Genomic DNA, 16,723 nt, shown 5'->3' on the forward strand with positions numbered 1-16,723 from the left:
TTTCCCCCTCCCCCTCCAAAATGAATAAATTGAGCCAAGCTACAAAGCTTCTGCAAAAGGAGAGAGAGAGAGAGAGAGAGAGAGGGAAATATACTAGTTCAAAAACAGATGTAGGAGATCTGCATTTCTTTGTTAAAGTAATAGTTTTAACCTGAAGGTCCCAACTCCAGATTTTGAAAAGAAAGGATTCCTTAATAAGTTATTGAATTTAATAGATCGTTTTCACCTTCCTTTCTTTCAGAAAGACTTAATCTTACTTTTGTTTTAAGGATTGGGGCTCGGATTTATGCCCAACATCTTGACGTTCAACCCGCAGTTACAGGGGAAAGAAAAGAAGGCGAGCTGCTCTGAATCGAGAACGGTATCAATCAGGTCATGAGAAATCACCAAGCACAAACGCACGCATCGTATGTTGGTTTGGGTTTTCATTTGTTAGAGGCCTGGGTGGTAGAAATCACAGCAAAGAGTCTCCTCTGATTGTAAGTACAGCCTTGGTCCCGGAAACTCTCTGATGCATAAAATACATACAGTGATCATTCCACGTTGCCACCCTGGACACATCAGGACGGCGGAAGGGCACAGACGGCGAAAACCAAGGTTGCGTGGGGGCCGGGACTGCAGCCCCCCACCACAAATTTCGAGATGGCCCAGTCTTCCCTTCTCAGTCCCTACCCCGAGAACCCACCCCCGCCCCCAACTGTGCTACCGTTCCACTCCATTTTTCTTCTCGAACAAAAGTTCCTGCTCTTCCGTGGATGGGAAAGACATTGCAAGGTCTTATCTCAGACCAATGGGCACACCACTGCAGACATCATGGCACTCGGCTACCCCGCAGACTCCCTCTCTGTGGTCAGTCTTCCCAGCTGCCCTATCTGTTACTGTCTGATTAGTTCTGCTAAGGAGCCCCTCCCCTGCCAGCTTTCGGCGCCATCTGTTCGACACAAGATGGCTGTTGCCCAGGAACCTAACACTGCCCTCCTACCTGGCACCCGGCTACCGTCCTTACCCCAAAGTGCTAACACAGGTTCTCACTGCTGGCAGAGTCAGGCTTTCATTACTACTACTTTGACAAGTGCAGGGTTGTTTGTAATTTCTCTTTTATCCTGATTTTGATTGTACAACCACCTCCCACTGATTCAGTTTGCTTCAGTTTTGTTGCTCACAGATTTTACTCTCCACATTAATCTCCCTCTGGCATGTTACTGCATCTGTTCCCTTTTTTATTATTAATTTTCAAATTCCCACCATTTTTGACAAAAAGGAGGTAATCTACACTCTGTTTCTGCCCATTTCATTTTCTTTAATTTGGAAGATAAGTATGAGAGCGTGCCAAAGAAGTTAATTCTCCGTTAACAGTTTATTTTCTGGCATCCCTAAGCCTTTGTATATGAAAAACAGATAGGAATAAATGTTGACTGAATCACAACAGCGTCGCAACCGTTCCCCGAATTTAATGAAAAGCAAACATAGGAAACAGCGTCTCAAAAGTTTATTAGTTACGTGAGTTGTCTCATGCTGTCATTCTTTCTTCCACTTTGAACAGATAACCCTTTGTGCAAATCAGTCTGAGCGCAAGATCTGAATCGGGGCTCCTCTACGGTTCCGAAATGGGCTCTGTTTCCACCGTGCATGAATTTTATCGTTCCTTAATATAATCATCATCTTTCCTCAGCCAAACACTGTGGACCTATTCAATAGCGACAGATCCTGAATCAATGCTTTATTTCAGAAACAGGTTCAGAATCCAGAACTGCCATCAGTGCAGTAAGGACAGAGCTTAAAGATATCCAACTTTGCAGGGGCCGCTTTCATTATTCCTTGTTTGACAAACAGTTACTGTCGGGAGTGGCAAGGTGGTTCTCCTCCAAAGACAAAGAGAGCCATTGAGGAGTGAGCACACGGGAAGTCGTGTATTTAACAATACATTCTCTCGACGTCCCTGACTTGTCACCACCACCGCCTTGCCATAAAAGGACTTGCCTAATCTGACCTTGCCTCAATGGCCCTGAAGTTTTCTAGACTGAGCAACGCGTTGTGCCTGCTAACGAATTTATTTTACACGAGTTCGTATCGGTGGCGTCATCCCTGAGCAGATGAGTGACGCCTCAAGATTTACAGAGCCCTGATTGCGTCTCAGTGATATTCATACTCACATTTATCCTCCTAAAATTACAGTTAAGATCTGTAGTAAATAAAGTACGGTGGGAGACTTTTTCCCAAGGGGACAGGAGATCCTCAGAAACAGAACCGGAGCTAGTGTAAAAGTCAAGCTATGCCCAGGCTGGTGAACCACACTTCAGACTAGCTGCTGGGAAACCAACCTTGAACCTGCTAAAACCCACTCTTAATGCCTCATCTTGAACACCCCGCCCCCACCTCCACCCTTTGCATATATCCCAATAGTGACCTGTTAACTTTATTTGATATCCTTCTTTTGCTGGTATAGTTATATTTAGAATAATTACACTCTTGACACAGGCTGGATTCTTTTGGTAAATCTGGCTGGAAATAGGCTTCTTGGGGGGGGGGGGGTAGACACAATACAGGTGTTGGAGGGATACGTGACCAGACACTGGTGCCCTCCCTAAGGAATCCCTTCATACTCTGCCTGGCTCTCTGCCCTCCCTCAGGTGACTGGGGCCTGCTGTGGAGAGGTCACACAGAGCCAAGGTGGAACAGTGTTCCCCTCAGCTGGATACCAGCTTTACACACTGCTTCCAAATGCTTTCTGACCCATTTGGTGTCTGCTCTGAGTTCCTGAACTCAGGGAGCTACACTGTCTGCTAAGCCGATCTAACAGAGTAGTAGCTTAATAAAAACGTGTTTAACTTGCACTGGGCCCTGGTCCCAGGTGGGCACTGAGTGAAACTGGATATTCCTCAGACCTCTTCCTTTCTCAGGATCCTAAAAATGAGCTTTGATTCCAACATTTCACATCAATGAATCACTATATAATCTACTCGTGGGTATCAGGAAAACATTAAATAACAAGTAAGTAATGCCTGGTAATTTGTCTAGGCAACACTTCCAATTAGGAAGAGGTGTTTAAGAAGAAATTAGACGTCAAGTTACATTGTTTTAATTTACCTTAAATGAATATTGGAGATCAGAGCTCTCTTTTAGAAAAATATTCCTATTTAGAGGTACTGAAACCAACGCATTTTGTTTTAGCTTGTTTCTCCCCCCCCCCCCCCCCTCCTATTTTCACTGAACTTGATGTTCATTGTTGTTGAGTCAGGCAAGTGCTGTGGGCAGTCCTTTCTCTGTTTCCTCTGGGCTTCTCCAGAAAATGAGTTGGCTGCCACCACCACCATGCTCCAGGCTGTGGGCCTGTGTGGCAGGGGAGAAGAAGAGACATCCCCAGCGTCGATTTTCATTGCACACACATTCGGGCCTCGCGGAGCCGAGACGAGCGAGCCAGGGAAACTTAAGCAGAACCCGCAGACACACATTCTCTGGCAGCGTCTGACTCCAACCTCTCCCGCCCCGGGCTGCCCCGAGACCCCGGTTCTTAGTCCATCAAACAGGTGGAGAGAGGGGGCTCAGGCAACATGGTGTCCACCAGGGCAAAATGAAACGCCTTTGCTTTCCTGGCTCTCTGACAGCCTGTTCTCTCGGGTACCAGGTGGGGGAAGGGAAAGAGGATGCAATTTAAAACAGTCCCAAGGCCATCTATTTCAAGACTTGAAGATGTTGGTTGCACATATATCCATTTAAAAGTATTTTTGACACGTTCTCTGCTTAATTTATTCATGAAAGGAGCACAAGAAAAAAAAAATAAGCTTAACTTTTAAATGGAAACTGGAGGCTAAAAATTCTTCAATAAAACTCAGGAGGGGAAAAAAACCCAAAAAACTGAAGTTCACTGAGCAAGACGGCACGTCAATATTCTAGACTCTCCTTTGCAAATGAGGAGAGGTTGGGAGTTTGGTTTGTTGGCCTGAACCCGTCTGTCACCTGAAAATGAGAACAGTTCCTTCTTAATTTCCCCTAACAATAAAGAACAGAGGCAAAGTTAGTTATTCAACGTTTACGGACAATTTGCTCCCCTGAGCCAAAGGCCAAACATGGTTCATGAGACCCGCCTCTTGGCCTGTGAACTGAGGTTCCGCAATCCAAAGGGCATTTCTACTTAGCTTTGAAATACGTCTTTGCACTTATTTGTGAACAGGAGCCTCAGAGCACAGGCTCTGGAGTCTGATGGACCTGGTTCGAAGCCTGCCTCTTCCACTCGGGCCCCTTCCTTCCTACCCGGTTGCAGGATTTCATGCCTCAGCTTCCTCCAGCTTCCTCTAAGGTCTGAGAAGGCAGAGTGTTCAAGCTTCTTGTGTGAAAGCTTTTTGTTTTTTTAATTTTTGAAAATGCGTATTTATTTTTGAGAGAGAGAGTGTGAGTGGGGAAGGGGTAGAGAGACACACACACACACACACACACACACACAGAATCCAAAGCAGGCTCCAGGCTCTGAGCTGTCAGCACAGAGCCCGACACGGGGCTTGAACTCACAAATGTGAGATCATGACCTGAGTGGAAGTCAGATGCTTAATTGGCTGAGCCATCCAGGTGCCCTGAAAGGTGTTTTTTTTTGTTTTTTTTTTTTTTAATTTTTCTTTGCAAAGCACTGGTTTTATAAAATGGACTAAAAATGAATTACTGCAAAATTAAAAAAAAATTTAAACATACAAAAAAATCAAGGTCACTGATCATGCACTTGGATAACTGGATAATGTGGCAATTTAAAGTAAAAGTTTGCGGGGTGAATGGGTGGCCCGGTTGGTGAAGTGTCTGACTCTTGGTTTCAGTTCAGGTTGTGGTCTCACAGTAAGTGAGTTTGAGCCCCACGTCAGGCAGAGCCTGCTTGGGATCCTCTCTCTCCCTCTGTCTCTGCCTCTCCCCTGCTCGTGCTCTCTCTCTCTCAAAATAAATAAATAAACTTAAATAAACTAAAAGTTTCCAAACACTCCATTTCTGTATTTATCGCAGACTCGTAATTTACAGGCCACATTTCATGCCGCAAGGCTGTCAGGAGTCAGGCACAGCGCCTGGTTAGTGCTAGATGCTCATTTATGCATCCTTTACATCTCTCTTTTTGTATTCTGAGAGTTCTCTACTTAAAACCACAAAGCAACCCTGTACAGAACTCCTCCCCAGTCAGAGCGACTCTCCTTGCTCAGTGCAACTCTCCTGCCTTCCTCAAGCACTTCTACTGAGACTGCCAGGCCCCTAGCACCCAAAAGGGTGTGTGTGCACATGACCCGTGTGCATCCAAGGGGTGGCTGTGCAATTGGAAGAGGACAAGCTAGGATGCCCCAGTCTTACAGTCTGAAATCAAGCGCATGTCGTCTACCTCCAGTTCAGACTGAAGGACGTGACTCCATGGTGTGGAAGAACCTGAAAGGAGGAGGCAACATTCAGAAAGAAGTCCAGCCCTGTGATTGGCAGGGAAGGACAGGAGACTGGTGTGACCCCCGAATCCCTGCTCCAAGAAAGCCCGAGGCCAGCTGTGTCCGGATTTTACGTGGGCTGATTATCAGACTAATCAATTCCCTCTTTCTGGGAATTACCTCAACCAGAGTCCTGACATTCAACAAGCATTTGCAATAATTATTATGTGGAAGGAAGCTAAATGCTCTCCAACGTTCTGGAAAGGAAGCTTAATCACCTTCCCCCAAGTAACCCACCCACCATAACAGGAAAACCTGTTGTACCCTTTCTCAATTTCAAAAAGATACAGATACTACATTTCACGTTAATATCTCTCCAGGTCATAGCTCAGATCTTCCCCCTTTGGGTCTGGAAAGGAGGGAAGAGCAGAATACCCATTTTATGGGCATCACGGAGCTTCCTGCTCTGAGAAAGTCTTTGAAGTACGTATCACTGAAAACATCATTTATATAAAAGAGGAAATAAACATTTGAAAGGTAGCCCTGCTGAGATAAGCTTCAGCCTGCAGGTTTGATGGCAGGTTGGTCTCCCTTGTGTTTTGCACGTAGAGCCACTCAAGTTCTAAATTCTCTGGAAAGTAAACAGAAGGCTTCCTGCAGTAATTCCCCTCCAGATCGGATCTGAGAAAAAGATGCAGGATTCAAAAGAATATGCTTCAATACAGGTACAGTAGGGATGGAGAAGCGTGTAACAACAATCATCTAAACGTTCTGAAATGGGTTGTTTTAACACATTGTATCATAAAGTAATCTACCCGCATGGATGTAAATGATAGTCTTGCAAGAGGGATTGAAATCCAGGAGCTCTGTAAAAATGTTTGGACATGTCGAAAGCAAATATGTGAAGGAATTTCCACTTTTTTATAAAGGCCCCTCCTTCCTCTTGGGTAAAAATGAAGTGAAGAAAGTGAAGGAGAATGAGAGTTGTATTATAACATGTTAAGTGACTAAGGCAAAATAATGACCTGAAAACACTGTTTCCTACGAAAAACCCAAGCCAAGATTAAAACACACTGACATGTATTTATATCAGTGTACAAGGGAGCAGCTAACACTTATTTCTAGCATAAATTTACACCGCTGATTTCTTCAGTTGTATTTTCGGGGACAACTGCATGAATCCTTTTCCTGGTAATCTACACAGAAATACAGCGGGATGGATAATGGTACAGGCGTGCCAGGCAAGCTGCTGGGGTTGAAAACCTGCTTCTGTAACATGTCAGCTGTGTGACCTTAGATGAATCATTTTACTTCTCTGCACCCTGCCTACCTCAGCTGTAAAACAGCCTGTACCTTATACAGCTATAATGGGGGAGGTACCAAATTAAAAGCTCTGAGCTCAGATCCTGGAACACAGAAGGGGTTCGGTAAGTGATGGCCATTGCCGCTAGCCACTACCCCTATTCTTATTTTTGAAAGAGCCACCACATGTAGCATGGTTCCAGGTACATCTTAAGATGGATATATTCTTCATCTCAGAGACTGATACTCTTAGATATTTAAACAACAAGTTGTGTGTATTTAACTCACTCTCATATATACAGGTGCACCCTTACCCAGAATGCCCATCGTTCCCATTTTCCTGCTTCCAAAATGCTGCTGAACTCGTAAGACTCTGTCCAGTTCTCTGTCCCTGTGATGCTTTATCTGGAATCTCCCCTCTGGATCTTTTCATTTATCTCACCAACTCTGTGTATTTTCTTTTCTTCCCTAGCAGCCTGTAAGTTTCTGAGGGCCAGCATCTGAAGCTATTTTATATTTCTGCCTCCTAACATCCCTGGCACAGTGTCTTGCGATAGGATATGCTTCACGTGGAATGAGCAAATAAATGAGCAGATATTTTAAGATGTGTTTGAAAGTTTGTTATGGAAAAGGAAGAAGTCATTTGAATAAGACTAGTAATAAAGACATAACTGGAAGAAGGAAGCCTCGCTTTTGTTTTCATGTATGCTAGGCTATATACACTTATCGATCATGTTTATTAGGCACTGCTTTCAGAGGGGCCACCTCTCAATTACAAAAAATGCTGATTTGGAAGTGTGTGTGTGTTTAAGAGGGAAAGAGAGAGAGAGGTTTTTAAGGGAGCATATTTAGGTGAGAGTCGTGGTATACTTTATCAACCCTACTTGAATTGTCAGAATGTCTATCATTTGATCCTGCTATAAACATGTATGTTCATACAAAGTTAAAAATGAAAACAAAAAGCTATTTCCATCTTATCTCCATCTTACATTTTTACCCTGATAAATTAGTATATCAATGTACTAAATTATATTAATATATCAATATATTAATATAATAATTATGTTCAGCATATCAATATACTATATCTGTATTAATACTGTTGAAAGAATAGTCATAACCTTGCAAAACACTGGCCGTCCCTGTAATGACTTACTAAGCTCCAACTCTTCACAAAGGGCTGAGCCAGGTGCTTGGAGAAATAGAACATTAATAAGACCTCCCACCCTCATTCCAGAAGGGAAGAAAAGCAAGTACTTAAAAGCCTTCAGAGTATTAATCCATTTTTTTCAGATTTTCACTGTCCCTGTCCCTGTTTGGAGGGATTCACTCAGGGGCAGAGCCTTCAGCTCTGAGTGGGAAGGAAGATTCAGAGGGAAATGTGCTCCCCTGTGGCTGGGCCATCTGGGAGGGCGACAGTGGAAAACTCAGGACTTTGGACAGACCTGGAAAGGAAGGTAAGATTACAATAGGGGTAGAGAAGGTCATAGTGGTATTCTAAGTGTAGGCAACAACAGGGGAGAAAAGCCCCAAAGTGCAATTTGGCTGTGTCACTGGCACGCAAGCGAGGAAAAAACTGGAGGGGCTGGATACGTGCCCCCCCGCACTACCCTCAGTGGTCTGAACCCTCTGAAGCAGTGCCACCCAATGGAAGGTTTCGGCAGCAGGTGACGGAGTCAAGGCAGAGCTTAAAAACTTTCAACTGGCAGAGGCTTGAGGAACAGACTGGGAGGATGTTACAGGGGAACGTTTCCGTGGCCCTTGTGAGAGGTCAGCAGAGCCTAAGTTACGATGAATATAAATTGGAGGCATGAAGGACGCTTTGATGAAATCTTTGAAATTCAAACTAAGGAAAGGTCTTAAACAAAGAATACTCCAAGCAATTTAAATGCCTAATGTCAGGAAATAAGGCACTTCATAATGGGGTGTCTTAAATTACTGTTAGAATCATTGACTGTTGGAGCTAGAAGGAAACTCAAAAATCAGTTTGTAACCTCATTTTATAGGTAAGCAAGCAGGTTCAAAGAATTAAGTAACTTTTCAAAAGTTACAAAGATAGCGAATGCCCCAGGAAAGGATTCCCAAACTCCGCTTTGTGTCCCTTGGACGCCTGGGGAGGGGGCTGCCCTAAGAAAAGCATGTGGCTTTGTTATTCCATCCTGTGCATCATTCTATATTATGTCCTTATTTATTTTTGAGAGAGAGAGAGAGAGAGAGAGAGAGAGAGAGAGAGAGAATATGAGAATGAGCAGGGGAGGGGCAGAGAGAGAGGGGGACAGAGGATCAGAAGCAGGCTCTTCCCTGACAGCAACAAGCCCCATGCGGGCTTCAGACTCACAAACCTTGAGATCATGACCTGAGCCGAGATTGGGCGCTCGACATCCCCAGGCGCCCCTCTGTTTTGTTTTCTTGTGCCCTGATGTCCCCTTCAGTATCCTTGGCTGGTGGCTCTTTTCCATCCTACTCTACAAGCATGGGCCTCTCATGCTTTCACCCATCTCCTTGGCTACAACTAGTAGCTTTATGTCAAAGCATCCAGCAAAGTCTCAGGTCTTGACCCTTCTCCTCACACTGGACCTGCACTGCACATCTCCACTCAAGTCCCAAAACACAGTGTATTATTTTTCTCTGTTACTCCTTTTAAGTTTCCCAGTTGAACTAATGGTTCATCCAGTTAACATGGGAGTCACCTTTAATTCTGGCCTCTCTCATTTGCTACCCCATGCCTCCTGTTTGTTTTGTTTTGTTTTTTAATGTTTATTTATAGTGGAGACAGAGAGAGACAGCATGAGCAGGGGAGGTGCAGAGAGAGAGGGAGACACAGAATCTGAAGCAGGCTCCAGGCTCTGCGCTGTCAGCACAGAGCTTGACCTGGGCTCAAACCCATGAAACGTGAGATGAAGACCTGAGCTGAAGTCAGATGTTTAACCAACTGAGCCACCCAGGTGCCCCTACCCGAAATGCTTCTTAAAGATGCTATTTTCCTTCTGTTTTACTGGCAAAGCCATGCCCAGGAATCATTACTAACCCCTGGACTTACATTTGAATCCAGGCCCTTGTCAAGCATCTCTTTGTTGGCCAATCTACAATTAACTTCCATTTACCTTCTTTAAGTACATATTTGGGGGCACCTGGGTGGCGTAGTTGGTTGAGTGTCCAACTCTTGATTTCGGCTCAGGTCATGATCCCAGGGTCATGGAATCAAGCCCCTGTCAGGCTCCGCACTGAGCGTGGAGCTTGTTTTGAGATTCTCCCTCTCTCTCTCTCTCTCTCTCTCTGCCCCTGTCTCCCACTCTCTCTGTCTCTCTCTAAATTAAAAAAATTAGATAATTTTTAAAAAATCAATAAATGCATACTTGAACCCCTTATAGTCCAAGCTCTCTTGACTTCTTCCTTGAACTGCACAGCCTCCTAACTGAGGGGTTGGTATATTTTCTCTGTCAAGGGCCAGACAATAAATATTTTAAGGTTTTGAGGACCATACTCAATTCTGCCATAATAGTCTTAATACATATGCATAAGGGATAATCATGGCTGTGTCCAGTAAAACTTTAGTTATGGATATATAATTTTTACATGTCACAAAACATTATTTTTCTTTTGTTTTTTTCCCTAACCATTTGAAAATATAAAAACCCTTTTTAGCTCATGGCCCAAAACAGACAACAGGCCATGTTTGCAGGCCGTAGTTGCTGACTCTGCCCTCACTGGTCCTCCTGTTCCCACATCATCTCTCCGAGTTTGCTCTCCACACTGCTGAGTCTGAACACCAACCCAAAGAGTTGACCATGTTGACAGCCTTGCTTAAATACAACAAGAGTAACCCATTACTCTCAGAATGGCCCAAACTGCAGAATACAGATCACAAGGCCCTTCCTCTGGTCCCTGTTTGCCTCTCCTGGCTTATCCCCTGCCAAACATCTAACCTGATTGTAGAGTTTATATTCCCTCTCAGCTTCCTGTCTGTACATATATATCGCTCCATCCACCTTCTTCTCCTTTGAGAACTGCTACTCAAGAACTTATTAATCACAATAGCTACCAAACATCTCCTCTTCCAGAAAGCTTTCCCTATCATCTTCACCTCCAATGTACAACGAGCCGATTCTTCTTCCTAGGTGCTCCTGTGGTAGTATTTATTCCTGTTACTGCATTTTTATCACACTCTGCTATAACTGCATATATAGAGCTGGCTCTGTACTAGAGTGTGAGCAACCTAAGGATAAGAACTGAATCTTATGTTTTTCTCTATGCCCAAGACCAAGTAATGTACTTGAAAGATACTAGGTGTCCAATAAATAGATGGTGGATGAGTAAATGTTGTACTTACCAGCTGGGTACTTCCATAAATGTTCAATTTCTATTTTCCTTTTTTTTTTTTTTTAAGTAATCAGTATATCTAACATGGGGCTTGAACCCACAACCCAGAGATCAAGAGTCTCATGCCCCAGTGATGGAGCCAGCTGGGCACCCCTCTATTTTCCGTGTTTAAGTCCAAGTGGACAATAAAGGGAAATAGCAAACAAGTGATGGGTTATTTTTGTTTCAGATTGCTCTATGGATTAATATTCTAGTTTATACGTTTCCTTTCCCTAGATCACCTCCATCCTTATCTTGTCATTACTTACAACATTGTTTTCATATTCTATGTCAAACTTTGTTTAGACTATGTCATTCGAAATGTTAAAGTTAAGGCTAAGTGAAGAGCTACCTGTGTGGGATGTATTTATTTCCACTGGTCTACATGGGAAAAGAAGACATAATGTTTCTCAGCCACACACTTGAGTATACCGAATCAATACAGAATGTTGAGGGAAAGCAAATTCTAAGAAGCCCAAAAAAGTGTATCAGAAATATTTAGCCCAACAACTACATCCCATTTTTAGAGCAAAAGAGAGATACACATAGTTCTTTGCTTTTTTAATTGTCCTCTTTAAATTTATGAATGTGGATTTTATAAAACGTGAACGCAGACTAAATGTAAAATGCTTACAAAAGAGTACTGCACTCAGAAAATGGGTAATTTTTTTTCTGTAAAACTAGTTTTCAATTTCTGTAGACTAGCTGTAAATAAAGCCCAACAGAAAAAGCTTTCTATGGAACCAAGCAACACCATTTTCCTCAAGAACAAAGGAATTAGTTACTACGAGTCCATTTTCAGCAGTCGCTGTACCTTAAATATGCTCCTCTTACAAGAAACTGGTCTTGTCAGACAGTACAAATTGATACGGTGCAGGAACACTCCCTACAGGACTTCGACTTCAGAAATTAACTCTCTAAGACAGAATGGCGAAGGGAACAAAACCAGCATTAATATTTATTTACTGAAGCCCAGCCACACTGAGACGTTAAAGGCTGTCCCGTTTCTGTCGTTGGCAGTGCTTAGCACACAAATGGTGTGTTTCAGAAGAACAACTATTAACTATCATGACACAGCTAAATTTCGAAACTTCTAAGATTAAATAATCCATAGGAACTATCTTGACATTACATTCTCAGGTCTACAGAACAACACTTTGAACGGGCATGAAAAGAACAGCTATTATTCTGTAGGAGTAAGCAGTTTCTTCTCATAAAAAGTGTTTTATCTATTGGGATTTTTCCAGATATCACACATGTATAAATGATTTATTTTCTTTCTTTCTTTTTCTCTCTCTCTTTCTTCTCTTTCTCTTGCATTGTTTAAAAGCAAAGTTGGCAAACCATTTGGAATATTATCATAACAAAATGTTTTTAACAAAGTTTGATTTTAACAGAACTAGAGGCATCTTAACACTAACCCAAAACTTTGGGAGGTTCACCAACCCCTAGAATATTTTTTTCTCCAAATGCAGGCTGTTCAAGTGGTGCTTTTCCTCCATCTGTTATCATACCGTGCTCAGAATTACATTGTCATATTTAATGTAAAAGGGATCAGTCCCCTTTCGTAGTTTAAATTCAACATATTACGATGATGAAAAGACCAGGGATTTTCTAATTTATGAGCCACATCAAAGCTTATAAACTTACATGTGTATTTAGACAAAGTTCTCTGTAAAAACGGAAAAACTGTAAGAACTGAACCAAACCTAAATGCTTGATCTGAAAAATGAAAAATCGTACTAGAATTCAAAGTGAGAAGAAACCACTTATATGGGTAACATGAAATTTTATAACCTCTATTTGAATTTCTGTGTATATGCATTTGTGTGCGTGTGTGTGTGTGTGTGTGTGTGTGTGTGTGTGCGTGTGTGTGTTTTCCACACAGCAAATTATACAGCGCTTGCTACCTAAAATGTCTCATCGTAACTCAGGGCTGAGCTATACGTTCACTAAAGTTTCACAACATTGACAATCACCTCACAGTACCTCATGACAGAAGCCATGTAATTTGAGACCACAGTGGTACAGGGCACAGTTATAATAACCATTTGAACATGAACAGTGTCAATCGATTCCATCTCTAAATTCTATACCTTCTTAGGACTCAGGTTCCTTATTTTGTATCAGTTACATCCTAGTTTGCATCTTGGGATGCCTTCTACTTGGGTCTCTTTCACCACTGACAGTATCTGATTCTTTTCCTAAATATATTTCCTCAGATCTTTCAGTTCAACATTTTTATTAGACACAGAATTAACAGGAGAGGTACTGGTGGTGGTAGGAGGAACATGTCATGTTGCTCATCTTGATAGAGAATCACCTAAATATTTGAGCATTGCCGATGAAAGGTTTTGTAATATATCATAATTCCCTGCCACACTTATCATTCACATGTCTGGGTGTTTTGCTTTCCACATCTCCACTTCTCTTAATATGCCTGAAAGCTGTGTGTGAATTGAATGACTAAGACGAACTCTAACAACTGTTTGGAAGCCGGTGGCAAAAATCAGTGGGATGGAATTGGTGCTCTGGCGCGTAATGGGATTAGGGGTACCTGGTGAGGTGCAGTTGGTGCTGGGACTCGCTCAGCAGATCTGTCAGTTGCAGGCACTCCTCTCTGGCCCCGGCTGCCTTCTGCTGCTCCCGTTCCAAGTGCTGTTTGCTTTCACTGACTTCTAATCTCAATTTCTCTATTTCCTTAGGTAGAGAGGGGGCGGGGGGGAAGCATCCATATAAACTATATGCACTTGAATTCAAAATTATCTCATTTTTATTTTCGCCATGAATTTTAATGGGATGAAAAATTATTAGAAAATTTAGGCTAGCTTCCATTTTATGACAAAGGGAATTAACCCAGCCAAAAATGCACATTAGTGAGGTTTTTTTGGATCGTAAGATGAAGTCTAATTTCAGAAATGAAATGATTAAATGAGAGTAGTCAAAATGGATAATCTGCACTTTCATTCTTAAGGCTTGGTCCTTTTAAAAACAGTATTAACTTAAAAATGTCACCACTTTAAAAATACAACATTTTCATTTGTGAGATTAGATCAGATACATGCAGTGATTTACTTCAAATATGTGACTCTGTTCTGAAAGGTGTATTTGTGGTTTCATTTGGATGTTTTGAAAGCCAAACTGAAGGGTAAATTGTTACACCTTTTAAAAAAATGTGAGGTGTAAAAGAAGGCATCATTATGATGCTCAACATTATTTGGAAAAAAATACTTTTTAGGAAAAAAAATATAGCATGAGAACCTTCAAGCCTTTAGAGTATATGAGATTTCTGAGCTAAAACAATATTACACTAAAATTGCATTAAAAGGCAACAAAAGCACTCTACAGTTAATAAATATGAACATCTAAAATATATAAAAATTTATGATATATAAAAATTTATGATATATAAAAATTTATGATTCTCTAGTCTCAGGATGAAATTATCCCCATCTTACTGACAATCAAATATTTTGAAGCAAAAATACCTTATATGGAACACAGTTTTAAATAGTTCACACATTAAAGGATAATTATTTATTTATCATACAACATCTATAAATTAACAAAAAATAAAAGATAGATCTTCAGACTATTAAATCCAGAAAAAAAAAATAAAGGGGAAAGTAAAGGGTAGAAACATTTTCAAATTCAACAGAAAGCAAGAAGCAATTTTAATTCACAAAAATGCAATCTCCTTTTGGAAAACAAAATCATGTCTAAGTGTTTTGAACTTAGTATTTAAGTACATCTCAATTTCCTCATATCATTACTCAATGTGCTCCAACTACATTTAATGCATCAGGAAGATAAACTAAATGATTTGTTTTTTTGACATTTATCACATATAAATATCCAGTTTATCCCCATCAAAACTGTACATTACCAGCAACTTAATAAAACAACTTACAAGTTCTCAGATATTGTTTTATTTTTAAAAACCTATGTAATAATGAACCTATCACTTACATTCAGAGTAGATTTTCTGTATCTTTCAGATTAGAACACTAAATGAAACTGACCTGTTTCTTTAAAAATTTCAAACTGATAAAGCTATACCAATTTATTTCTAATCCCATAATTTAATATAATTAAGGAAATTAAAAAACGTGAATGTCTATTAAGTTTTATTTGCCTAACATTTACAAAATTAACAAAGGCAAACATGTATAGAATCGGAATAATATGTTGACTTTAAAACTTCAAAAATTCACTCACTAATTTTGTACACAGTGCTACATGCAAGAAACCACACTGAATATTATGGTGGGCTCAGAGAGTTTCCATCTCTATACTCAGGAGTTAATTCAGATGGGTAAATGAGACATATACATACACAGAAAACTATCAAAATACAAAGCACATAAGAAACAACAAGTGAGCAGTAGAGAGAATCTGTGCTTCAGTAGGTCAGATTAGGGATATATTAGCATGGGCAAGAAAAGTGGGAAAGAAGGTAAGGGCACATTAACTCATGGAATGATAGATGAGACCACATTGTGAAGAGTCTTAAATTCTAGACAAATTAAAGCTGTATTTTTCTTATAGATAATGGAGAGATATTAATGGTTTTAAAAGGTACTCAATATGAGAGAAGCTGAGCTTTAAAACAATGAGAGAACTGTTTATGGTCAATTTAAGATGGCAGAGACTGGCGGAAGGAAGACCATGAAGAGATAGTTGCAATATTCCGGATATAAGAATAGAGACAGTTCAAACAAACATAAAGAGAACATGGTGAATATACGGAAATAAAAGGAAAGCTATCATGAGACATCAAAGATGACTCCAGAATTATGAATTCTGCCAAAAAATTACAGAAATGGAAAATTTATAAAATCCCCAACTTTCTTAAAAAGAAAAGATGCAACAATTTTTTATAAGCTCGACACAGCTCTGGCACTTTCCAGCCCTGTGAGCTTGGATGAATCACTCAACTGTTAATCAGATTGTTCAGTCCACAATGGAAGTTATGGCTGCAGCCGGCTCTGAATGCTATCATAAAGATTAAATGAGATGATGACTAGTTAGCAGAGTGTCCAGCACATAGTAAGAGCTGAATAAAAGACAGCTAGTGCTGCTATTGCTGATTTTTTTTCTCTGTCTTTCAAGAACAGCACAGTGGTAAGTAGATAAAATGATATTCCTAAGGATATATGGCTATCACAGAGGACTAAAGAGTTCTTGACCTAATTCAATAAAATTTCCCCCATAAATCTGATGAGAGCTGAATAAAACTTTATTATAATTTCAAAATGCAAAAAGCATTTTTGTTAGATGGAAAATTACTGCCTTCTTCTGATTATCTGTGCCAGAAAAAGAGCTTATTGGTGCAGATAATCAAAATCAACAAATAGTGTAACCAGCTGGACCAGGGCTCAACACTCACTCCCTGAGTCAGGAAAATCTGCCATGGCACCAACTCCAACAGTTAGAAGAGGACTCTCTTGCCAGAAATGCCATGCTCCCACTGGCAGGATAACCCTTTGCCTCACCCAACTAGGTCAGCGCTGCTTCCTTGGCTGTATACAGTGGTTCAGGGATGAAGGACCAACAACAGTCATAGGCCAGTGGTACGTTACTCCCAAAGCACGCTGTTAACCTGCAGTGTCTACAGTGCAACTTGATGCGGCCATCTCTTGGCCAACTGGGCAAAGACAAGTCCAGATAGCTTTACG

General features: G+C 41.1%; 1 protein-coding gene across 4 annotated transcripts in view; it reads right to left on the reverse strand.

The window, feature by feature from the left end:
* The window catches only part of SDCCAG8 (SHH signaling and ciliogenesis regulator SDCCAG8), a 246,594-nt gene that overhangs the window by 113,832 nt on the left and 116,039 nt on the right, over positions 1-16,723 (reverse strand). For all 4 annotated transcript variants that reach the window (XM_043568299.1, XM_043568296.1, XM_043568298.1 and 1 more), the window contains exon 13: positions 13,603-13,745. In XM_043568299.1, the coding sequence (XP_043424234.1) occupies positions 13,603-13,745 (143 nt within the window). The remainder of the gene's footprint in view (positions 1-13,602; positions 13,746-16,723) is intronic.

The sequence above is a fragment of the Prionailurus bengalensis genome, chromosome E4 (assembly GCF_016509475.1).
Source record: "Prionailurus bengalensis isolate Pbe53 chromosome E4, Fcat_Pben_1.1_paternal_pri, whole genome shotgun sequence".
Classification (NCBI taxonomy): Eukaryota; Metazoa; Chordata; class Mammalia; order Carnivora; family Felidae; genus Prionailurus; species Prionailurus bengalensis.